Source organism: Lactuca virosa, chromosome 2, assembly GCF_052849685.1.
Source record: "Lactuca virosa cultivar CGN04683 chromosome 2, Lactuca_virosa_CGN04683_v6, whole genome shotgun sequence".
Taxonomy (NCBI): Eukaryota; Viridiplantae; Streptophyta; class Magnoliopsida; order Asterales; family Asteraceae; genus Lactuca; species Lactuca virosa.
In genome coordinates this window covers 116,662,480-116,673,730 of record NC_136427.1, presented here as the reverse complement: position 1 = coordinate 116,673,730, position 11,251 = coordinate 116,662,480, and the positions used below count along the sequence as shown (strand labels likewise).

The window sequence follows — 11,251 nt, the reverse complement described above, 5'->3', positions numbered from 1 at the left end:
GTTTTATGTAGAGAGAAGAGAGTTTATGTAGTGAGGTTTTGATTTGTAAGTATTCTTGAAAACCTTCTGGTTCTTAATAAATAAGAGTTGTTGATGTTGTATATTCTTGTGTTTGAGTTTCTTTTGATGGTATCAGAGACGAGTTATGGTGGTTTGTGATCGGTTCTTCATCTAGATTGTCTTAGGGTTTCACGTCTAGGTCGAAGTTAGGGTTTCAGTTTATTTCAACTAGATCGTGTTAGGGTTTCAGGTCTTGTGTCTGGATCTGGTTCTGGTTCGTTCTTTTTCTCTCATGTGATTGTTTGGATCTGTTATCAGATCTACGATTTTTTTGATCTGTTTTGGATCTTGAAGAAATTGGTGCTCATCAACCTGGTTGTTCTCTTGTCACGTCTTAAGAGTAAACGTTTGTGGTAGTAGTAAACGATTAGGGTTAATTTTGTGTTAATCCTAACGGCCAACGTTATCACAACGGTCAACGTTAAGGTTGTGCAAACAAGGTTCTAAAATCAGGTTGGTTCTGGCATTTGAATGCCTTTTTACGATTTTCAGTGGTGATTCTGTTTTACAGAACTCATTGGAACTACATTGCTGCTTGCTGAGCGTTTTATTTGTGGACTTCTGTAAGTTTCGCTCACCTCTCTGTTTTAGTATTGTTTTTGATAGATCAGTTATCCTCTGATCATATAATTTTTCACGTTTGTAAACTAGCTTGCTCTGGCCTTCTATGTGTTATGATTGTAACGCCCCGTTTATTTAAATAAATTAATAAATGTATGTCCCGGACTAAATTGAGAAGAATTTTAGAAGTTGGGGGTTAAAAGTGTCAGTTCCAGATTAGTTCTGTAAGTATTTATGAAGGTAGGGACTAAATGGTAATTTATGGGACTTCTATTGAAAAGATGTGAAGGCTTAAGAGTTTATTGGTAATTTAGGGATTTATTATGAAAGGAAATATTAGAACCAGGGGTAAAAGGGTAAATAATGGATTGAATTTGAAAAGATCCCATGGGGAGGGGCCATAATTGTAATTATGGCAAAGATGTGTTAGGGGCGGGTATATATCTTTACTTCGCTGGTAACCCTAACCGTAGGAACCTTGAGTCAGCCGCCAACCCACCCTATAATTAAATAAAAGCTATATTAAAAATAGCGTAGGCGTAGCTCACTTACAGCGGGTTTTATAGAAAACCGGGCTTTGCTTGGAGCAGCGTTCCCGATCCGAAAAGCTCTTCTTCTCGGAGCCGTCGAGCACTCCGGGGCTTCCGCCTCGTGCTAGGGAGGTTCCCTAGGCTTTTCGGGGGGTTTCGGGGCTAGAGAGAGGTTCTAGAGAGAGAGAGTAAAGAGAAGAAAGAATGGGAAAGTTGTGAAGAAAATGAGGGTGTGAGAGGTTCTATTTATAGGGTAAAAAATGGCTGAACTTGGTGCCACATGTCACCATCTAGTGGCAAGACTTGGGGAGAAAGCAATGGCCAAGATTGTGCCACATCACCCATTTTCGCACAACACACTTCCGACTTCTAAAATCCGTAACTTTCACATACGACCTCCGTTTTTGACGTTCTTTATATCCACGCGTAGGTAAAAATAAGATCTACAACTTTCATTTTGACTCTGTTGGCTAGTTCTCGACCGATCTTAAATTTAACAGTACGAGGAGATTATATTGTTAAATGTCCGCGTAAAATTCATAACTTCTACATACGGACTCTGTTTTCGTCTGTCTTTTCACTGTTGAGTTCCTATTAATAAAATCTTCAATTCTCATTTAGGTCGCGTAGGCCAAAAACCGCTCGATCTAAAATTCGAGTTTCGGGCTGTGCACTGCTAAGCCAAATCTTAGAAAATTCTTAACTTCCTCATACGAAGTCAGATTTGGGCGTTCTTTTTTTGTATGTTCTCGGTTTAACGTATACTACAACTTTTGTTTAGATCACTAAGGCCAAAAAGTCTTTCATCGTAAATTCACTATTTACGCTTCTCGGTGTCGTGCCGGTTTTGCCGTAAAACTTCGACGGGTCATAACTTCTTTGTTATAACTCGGATTTCGGCGTTCTTTATATATCCGGAATCCTTGTTTCCACCACTATAACTTTATGTAAAGGTATCGGGTTTATCTCACACATTAATTTTGACGCTTATTTTATCCTTTATTTATTTTACCTTTATAATTAAGTATAAAGCACATAATTTCACATAATTCACATAATACTCAAATAATTCATCTTTATTATTTCAAAAAGTGTTACAGTAGTTGAATTAGACTATTACATCATCTAATTAATGCTTAGCCCCAAAACACGGGTGTTACACTTAATCTAAGAGTTGATCATCCCAATGGTTCAACTGCTAAAATAGATAAGATTGGAAACATTAATCTTTCAGATTCTATTATGTTATCTGATATCTTTGTTATTCCTGATTTTCATGTCAATCTATTGTCTATTCATAAGATTTGTAAAGAAAATAAGTGCAAAGTTGTTTTTGATGAAAATAAATGTTTGATTCAGGATTCACTGTCAATGGAGACTGTGAAGACTGGTAAAGAATTTGGAGGTCTTTACTATTTGGAAAATCAATTGTTAGATAGGTCAAATTCAGTAATTAATAATCATAAATGTTTTGTATCAAAATTAACATGGCATAATAGAATGAGACATCCAACTGATAAAGCTTTAAATGTTTTAAAACCTTTTTTGGAGTTTGATGATGAGTTAGTTATGTCATGTGATGTTTGCCATAAGGCAAAACAAACTAGGGAACCTTTTCCTTTGAGTGAGCACAAGTCCTTTAGTCTAGGAGAACTTGTTCATTTAGATGTTTGGGGTCCCTATAGAGTTGCTGCTATTGGTGGTTTTAGATTTTTTCTCACTATTGTGGATGATTTTACTAGAGCTACATGGGTTTTTTTTATAAAGTCTAAAAATGAAGTGTTTGGTTGTTTTCATGAATTTGTTATGTTACTGGAAAACCAGTTTAATGTTAATCTAAAGGTTATTAGATCTGATAATGGAACAGAGTTTGTTAATCTAAAAATTAAAAGTTTTCTTGAATCTAAAGGTGTTATTCATCGGACTTCATGTGTACACACTCCATAACAAAATGGAGTGGTATAACGCAAGCATAGACACTTATTGAATGTTTAGATCTTTATTGTTTCAAGCTGGTTTGTCTAAAAAATTCTAGGGGGATTCTATTTTAACTGCTGTTTTTTTAATAAATAGAACCCCATCTCCTGTTCTAAATGGTACAACTCCTTTTGAATTAATCTATAAACGTGTTCTAGTGTATGATAAAATTCGTGTGTTTGGATGTTTAGCTTTTGCAACTAAGTTAAACATTACTGATAAATTCTATGAACGTTCTGAGAAATGTGTTCTTATTGGTTATTCTAATGTTAAAAAAGGTTACAAGTTATTTAGTCTTGATAATGGTTCTTGTTTCTTTTCCAGGGATGTGAAATTTTATGAGTCAGTTTTTCCTTTTAAGTTGGCTTCTAAATCAAATGAAGTTTCTCAATTTTTTGAGACAACTTCTTTGAATAATAAGGATCCATGGGATCCATTTTCCAATGATGAACTTTTGTTTTCTGAAAATTTTGATGATAATCAAAATTGTGGAGTATCAAATTGTAATAGTCAGGATGGTGATACAGTTGTTGATCAATCATCAGGTGCAACTGATTTAGGTATTGATGGTAGTCCTAGCTTAGATGCAACTATATCTCATCAGGAAGGTACTCTTGGTTGTGAAAGTTCTGGTTCGCAACCTGAGACTGTTGCATTGGATCCCACTAGTAGTTCTGAGGAAAACCTTAATAATAATAATTCTATTTATGATTCTCAGTTTATAGGGGTTAGAAAATCTACTCGTGAGTCTAGATTTCCTTAAAAATTTAATGATTTTGTTATAGAAGGAAAGTATAAATTTGGAATTGAAAGTGCTGTTAATTATTCTTTTCTTAGTCTTGATAACAAATGTTTTGCAACCAATTTAAATAAGACGATAGAACCACAATCTTATTATCAAGCATCCTTGGATCCTAATTGGGTAAATGCTATGAATGAAGAAATTGAAGCTTTGTATAGAAATAATACTTGGGAAATTTGTGATTTACATGCTGATAGAAAACCCATTGGTTGTAAGTGGGTGTATAAAATAAAGTATAAATCTAATGGTGAAGTAGAGTGATTTAAGGCAAGGCTTGTAGCTAAGGGTTATAACCAAAGAGAAGGGATAGATTTTGATGAAATTTTTTCACCTGTTGCAAAAATGGCTTCAATCAGGATTGTTATTTCTCTTGAAATTAATTTTAATTGGAGTTTATTTCAATTAGATATCAACAATGCTTTTCTTTATGGTGAGTTGGATGAAGATGTTTATATGTCATTACCTCTTGGTTATAATGATAAAAATAGTAACAAAGTTTGTAAGTTACTAAAATCTCTATATGGGCTAAAACAGGCTCCTAGAAAATGGAATGAAAAATTATGTGGTTTTTTACTTGAGTTTGGATTTGTTCAAAGTATGAATGATTTTTCACTATTTGTTAAAATTTCTAATGGTACTATTGTTATATTACTTGTATATGCTGATGACATAATTTTTGAGTAGTAATTGTGATGATGAAATTAACAAGGTTAAAAAAAATTTGAAATCCAAATTTTTAATCAAAGATTTAGGAAAATTAAAGTTTTTCTTAGGAATTGAAGTTATAGATATCAATAAAGGAGTATTTTTGTGTCAAAAGAAATATTGTACGGAATTATTACATGAATTTGGTATGTTGAGTTGTAAACCAGTTAAAACTCATTTGGATTGTAATGTTGTAATTAGAGGAGAAGGCATTGATAGTAATGATGTGCTTATTCAAAATGTTGTTCTTTTTCAAAAATTAAATGGAAAACTCATTTATTTGACCATTACCCATCCAGATTTTTCATATGCTGTACAGGTATTGAGTCAATTTATACATTCACCAAGGAAATCTCATTTTAATGTTGCTATAAGGTTACTTAGATATTTAAAGTTAAATCCTAGAAAGGGTTTTTCTGTTACAAAAGGTAATCTAAATTTAAAGAGCTTTGTTGATGCTGATTAGGCTAAGTGTTTAGTGTCTAGAAGATCAGTTACAGGTTATGTAGTTTTTCTTGGTGATACTATTGTATCTTGGAAAAGCAAGAAACAAGATATTGTTTCTAGGTCCTCTACTGAATCAATCAGAGTATAGAGGACTTGGTGTAATTTCACGTGAAATTATGTGGATTTTGAAGATATTGTTTGATGTTGGGTTGAAAGATCTAACACATGTTTCTATATTTTGTGACAATGAGTCTGCTATAAAGCTTGTTCATAATCCAGTATTTCATGAAAAAACAAAACATTTTGATGTGGACACTCATTTTATAAGGGACAGGGTGTCTAAAGGTGTTGTTGAAGTTCATAAAGTAAGTTCAGATTTTAATCTGGCAGATATTTTTACTAAACCATTGGGTGTTGTTCAACATGAGTAGATTTGTAAAAATCTAGGGCTTGTTGATCCTTTCCAGAATAAGAGTTGAAACTAGTTTTGAATTATAAGTTTGCGGAGGGGTGTTGAAATATATGGATTTAATATAACAAACTTATAATTCATTGTATCCTTTTGAGTATCCTTTAATGTCTTAGTTTATTATATATATATATATATATATATATATATATATATATATATATATATATATATATATATATGTTTGCTTGTGTTTATTATGATTTTGTGCAGGAGGATATATAATGTACAGTTTGTATAAATGTTGGGCTGGAATAATGATATGGTGAAGATATATAACATGCGGGTTGTCTTTGATCCATATTATTGATCAGTGACCCGATTGACTTGTCAATGCTATAAATAAGTTGTTATGTGTGAGAACTGTGGGTGTGACGCATATTTTTCATTGATATCTTCTTCTTTCTCTCGTCATTAGGGTTTTCTGTTCATAGTCTTAATCTTTTGTTCTTAATCATTCTTTCATGAGGTGTGTAGATTAGATGAGTGAATTGTAGTGAGGTTTTATGTAGAGAGAAGAGAGTTTATGTAGTGAGGTTTTGATTTGTAAGTATTCTTGAAAACCTTCTGGCTCTTAATAAATAAGAGTTGTTGATGTTGTATATTCTTGTGTTTGACTTTCTTTTGAAATATCATGAGGTAAACCGTTCCCCAACCATTTGGCATTCATCTCGGGGACTAATAACACCCTGTTATATGGTCGTTCTCATGCCACTTTATAGCATAACCAAAAACCATAAACTGAACTAATATGATCAGTTGTTTTGTCTAATGCTACCCAGTACAAGTACAATAATGTCATGGTAAACTTTTCATGCTCTATAAGTTTATGTACTAGAATAACTTAAAGCAAACTGGAAGTTGGTTTGGGGACGAGTACACATTGGAACCCAATATATTTTATGTTTTGAATTGAAGGCAACCATCTTCCATAATAAAGTAAATAGGCAATCCTAGAATATGATACATTATGTTGGAGTTTATTTGGTATACGTTTTTTAAATTGACATGCACATGGGTCCAATTCAAACTGAGATCTAATGGTTTATTTATCACGATAATTAACTACAAAGATGAAGCAATACTGATTGAATTCCAGCCCAAGCTAGCCAAGTGTCTAATGATCTAATAAAACAATTATACAACTAATATCTTGTAACACAGCCGCCTCAAGAATAAAAGGCTTCTTTATTACTACTGTTTCACTTAAAAGGAGAGAACAACAACAACATGCCACCTCAGATATTTTGAAGGGTATCCAGAATATGCCGCAACTCATGCAGAGCATTTTCAATATTCATTCGTTGTTGTGGGGAATCCACAGAGCACGATACTCCAATCTTGACAATTGAAGATAGACATTCCTCTGTTTTCTTTGCATTTTCTAATGTACATTGTGTAGCAATAGCATTTTCTTGAAGAAAATGTACGAGGTCATCAGCAACAACATCGGTGACATGGTCCAGTAAGGCCATGAAATCAAACTTATGAAGGTTAAGACCTTCGGTAAAGATGTTGTCTGTGGGCCTTTTCCCTGTTATCACCTCCAACAATAGTATTCCAAAACTGTAGACATCCCCACTACTCGCCATCTCACTCCCACCACCATACTCTACAACATATAAGCAATTACTTTAGAAAATGGTATATACAAATATGAGCGTGTGGGGATACATCATGAACTTAATTACCTGGAGCTGCATACCCAATTGTTCCTCTGATCCCACTTGTGCTGTTTTGGTTTGTATCTGTTCCAAGAAATCGAGCTAAACCAAAGTCTCCAACATGGGCCACCATGTCATCATCGAGTAGAATGTTGCTAGGCTTCAAGTCACAGTGAACAATGGCTGGTAGACAGTGATTGTGAAGATAATCAAGTGCAGATGCAACATCTATAAGAATACTTATTCTTTGAAGAAGGTTCAGTCTTGATGTGCTTGCATGTAAATGCAGCCAATCATGTAAACTACCATTAGGCATGAACTCGTATACGAGAGCTTTGAAGTCATTTCCTTGAAAGTCAACACTTGAACATGACGTTATTATCTTCAATAAATTTCGATGTCGAATACTCTTCCATGCTTCACATTCTGATATAAAACTTTTGTGAGCACCTGGGTTTTGAAGATGTATAACTTTGACTGCGACAAGAGTATCCTCATGATCAAGGATTCCTTTGTATACAGAGCTGAAGCCACCCTTGCCAATCAAATTGGCTTCAGAGAAGTTGTTGGTAGCCTTGAGAAGTTGATTGTATGATACTTTGATGAATCGTTCGTCCGTTGATGATTGAGACGGTTGGCCCTTCTTTTTCTTGCACCAAACATACACAAAACATAATACCATGAAAAGTGGGGATGCAATCAAAATGATTACTAGGAACAAAGGAAACCTTTTGTTATGTTTCTTTTTCTCCTTGCATTTGAGCAACCCAAGCTCAGCCAAGCCACCACAAAGCCTACTATTCCCCAAAACAGAGAATGCACTTGCATTAGCAAACACTCCTATCCCTGGGACTTCACCCTCAAAATCATTAAATGATAAGTTTACGTATTCTACTACTTTCAACCGTTCCAAGAATGGAGGAATTTGGCCTGATAAGTTATTATTAGAAAGATCGAGTGTTGAAATACCTCTCAAGAAACCTAATGATGGTGGTACAGTCCCCTGGAACAAGTTACCTTTGAGGGATAAGAGTAAAAGGCTAGTGCAACCACCAATGCTACTAGGAATGTTACCTGAAAATCTATTATCAGATATATCCAGAGAAGTCAACATCTTGAGGTCACCAACCTCTTTTGGAAGCGACCCAGACATGTTATTTTGAGAAAGCCCTAATGCTATGTTTAGAGATGAAAGTTGAAGAAGTTGTTTAGGTATGTTGCCGCTGAGTTTGTTTTCATCAAGGTACAACTCTGATAGTTGATGACAATTTCCTAGGCTTGATGGAACAAGCCATTCCAATCCATTGGTACTTAAATCAAGTGTAATTAACAAGGATAAGTTCCCAATGGCATCCGGAATTGGCCCTGAAAATTGGTTGTCAGACAGATCACCAATTTGTAGTTTTCTAAGTTTACCAATGGTGGAGGGGATTTTTCCCGTGAATCGGTTATAGTCTAAAGCTAAAATGGTCAAGCCTCCTAGATTACCTATACTTGAAGGGAGGTTTCCATATAAATGATTTCCCCGTAAATTTAGGAATCTGAGTTGATGAGAAAGATTACCAATTGATTCGGGCAGATGTCCCTGAAAGTTGCAATAACTAAGATCCAACTTGTCTAATTTGCTGCAGTTTTGCAAAGTATCAATAAACTTCATATCATCCCCTTCATGGAATCTATACATGTTATTACCGAGGTTTATAAAATTGATATCTTTTAGTGTTGCAAAGTTGATTGTCAACTTCCCACTAAAACTGTTGTCACTCACTTCAAGACGTCTTAAATTCGAACAATTAGATATCGAGGATGGAAGAGAACCAGTGAGTTGGTTATCCCGTAATTGAAGTAATAGAAGATGAGGGAGCATTACACCTAAGGCTGATGGAAGGCTACCAGTAAGCTGATTCACAGCCAAGGAAATATTAGTTAGGAGTGAGAGGTTATAAATGGAATGAGGGATGGTTCCAGATAAGCTACAATTACCACAGTAAAATATTCTTAAGCTTTTCCAACGACCTAAGGTGTCTGGAATGCTTCCACCAAACGGATTGTTGGCAGCAGAGAAGGATTCCATTGATGTTATATTCCCCAAGGCAGCCGGGATTCCACCTGTTAAGTTATTAGTATCAATATGAAGATAAGTAAGTTTGGAGAGGAAACTGAAGTCTTTGGGTATGCTTCCAACTAGCTTGTTATCATAAAGTGCAAGCAATTCAATGTTAGAACAACTAGACAAGTTAGTTGGGATGACTCCGTTGAACCCGTTAGAGCCAAGATTGAGGCGACGTAGCCTGGATAGACGACCAAGTTCATGAGGAATCCTTCCTATAATGCTGTTGTTCTTGAGAGAAAACACACCAAGGAAGCTGAGGTTGCCTACATGAGGAGACAACCAGCCTTGTAGGCCTTGCGACTCCAGTACTAAAGCAGTCACTCTTCTGTGGCGTTTCCCACATGAAACACCACTCCAATTACAGAAATGAAAGGAAGCGTTCCATGAGCTTAGAGCTTCTTCATTGCTGATCATCGACTTGAACCCCAACAACGCCTCGTAATCCGTCTCATTGGAAGCAGAGATGGTTCGGGTAATCACAAATGTCACAAGACTAGAAAAGAGGAAAGCAACAGGAAACTTCATATTGGAACTAGTTCTTGGCATTACACGGAAAACTGGAGTTAATTAGCTTTTATATATTTATCGATTATTATATGATCAACCAATTATATAAAGTAGGTAAAGCTATCATTAATGTATGAATTATTGAGACAGAGACTACAAAACTTCAAACCCAGAGAAGAGATATAAAACATCTATTTTTATTACGCTTTCCCATGACTCCAAAAAATTGACAATAAGTTTTCCCTCCATTTCTTTGAGTAAATTACAATTTTAATCCATGTGGTTTTTACGAATCAAGTCCATTTTTTTTTTCAGTTTTCACCTTAGCACTCCCTAAAACATTTACTTTTTGTCACTCATTTGGTCGTTGTTTAATTTTTGCAGTTAAAACCGTATGAAATTACAATTATACCCTGGCTTACATACATCGCCGGCTGCTCCTTTTCAACCAATTACCTCCACCGCTCCAGCAATATGTCCTGTATGTGTTTGACCATGGGTTTTTGTAGCTCGATTGAAACTCACTGCATAAAAACTGCCATCAATCTAATAAAAGAAACAAAGTGAAATCCAAACTGATGGAAAGGTGCACATCTGAATCGATGGAAGGACGGAAATCGCTTGATACAAAAGACACCAGCTACTTTTATTATCAATCAAAACTGATAATTAATAATATTAAAATTAAGTGTACAATAGTAATTTCAGTGGTTTTAACAGTCAAACCCAGTGACCATATAGGTGACCAAAAAAGGTGTTAAAACTAATAAACTGGACTTGATTTGTAAAAAACTAAAAACTACAGGGATAAAAGTTGTAGCTTAGTCTTGGAACAATCTTAATTATTGGATTCCATCCTGAGAGCAGCCGGCACCTCAAGGGGCTTTTATAGCAGCATGCACTGTGAAAGCGACATAAAGAGTTTTCGTCATGTATTTATGATCGAAAAATAGCAACCTACTTTTGTTATAGAAAATAGCAATCTGCTTGCTGGAGCTGCTTGCCAATCAATCCGTTGTTGTTCCAGGTGGGCCACTTAAGCTACTCTGTCATGACTCATGAGACATAATGAAGAGTTTAGTGAATTTATGATCACCGTTCACCTTTCAACAACAGAAAGCGTTATTGCAAGGCTAGCTTATCCAATGGGTCCCAAATCTTTGTTAAAAATAATTCTTTTTTTGTTTATATTATCACCTTTGATTATTTAATTTACTTTTTTATATCAATTTATTATTATATATTTATATTTATATATAAAAGATTATTTCATTTATACGTTATTAACATTTTTAAATAACTTCTATATCAAAAAACAAATTAATTAAACCACAATAATATAAAATCGGCATACTTTAAAACAAAATGTAGACATATAAATTTAATACAACAATAATTAAGTAAACAGGGAGTACT

The 11,251-nt window shown here is 34.7% G+C and overlaps 2 protein-coding genes across 2 annotated transcripts; one reads left to right on the top strand and one right to left on the bottom strand.

Annotated features, from left to right (window-relative positions):
• The first annotated feature begins 2,522 nt into the window (after positions 1-2,522).
• On the top strand, positions 2,523-5,513 carry LOC145157691 (uncharacterized). Its single transcript, XM_079076695.1, has 7 exons — positions 2,523-3,083; positions 3,187-3,871; positions 3,914-4,141; positions 4,337-4,429; positions 4,803-4,954; positions 5,102-5,164; positions 5,274-5,513. Exons 1-7 carry the CDS (start codon positions 2,523-2,525, stop codon positions 5,511-5,513), a joined length of 2,022 nt encoding a protein of 673 aa, XP_078932821.1.
• A 922-nt stretch (positions 5,514-6,435) lies between these two features.
• Positions 6,436-9,887, bottom strand: LOC145159391 (uncharacterized). Its single transcript, XM_079078359.1, has 2 exons — positions 7,243-9,887; positions 6,436-7,163 (listed from the first exon to the last, which is right to left on the bottom strand). The coding sequence occupies exons 1-2, from the start codon at positions 9,872-9,874 to the stop codon at positions 6,790-6,792; spliced, it is 3,006 nt and encodes a 1,001-aa protein (XP_078934485.1). The 5' UTR covers positions 9,875-9,887; the 3' UTR covers positions 6,436-6,789.
• Positions 9,888-11,251: the final 1,364 nt, after the last annotated feature.

Bases quoted from the DNA above. Each gene is read 5' to 3' on its own strand.
- LOC145157691 (XM_079076695.1), top strand. From the start codon at position 2,523: ATGGAGACTGTGAAGACTGGTAAAGAATTTGGAGGTCTTTACTATTTG. The intron at 3,084-3,186 runs GTACACACTCCA...AAAAAATTCTAG, and splicing joins TTATTCATCGGACTTCATGT to GGGGATTCTATTTTAACTGC. The intron at 4,430-4,802 runs GTAAGTTACTAA...GTTGTAAACCAG, and splicing joins TAAAAATAGTAACAAAGTTT to TTAAAACTCATTTGGATTGT.
- LOC145159391 (XM_079078359.1), bottom strand. From the start codon at position 9,874: ATGCCAAGAACTAGTTCCAATATGAAGTTTCCTGTTGCTTTCCTCTTT. The intron at 7,164-7,242 runs GTAATTAAGTTC...TATATGTTGTAG, and splicing joins AATTGGGTATGCAGCTCCAG to AGTATGGTGGTGGGAGTGAG.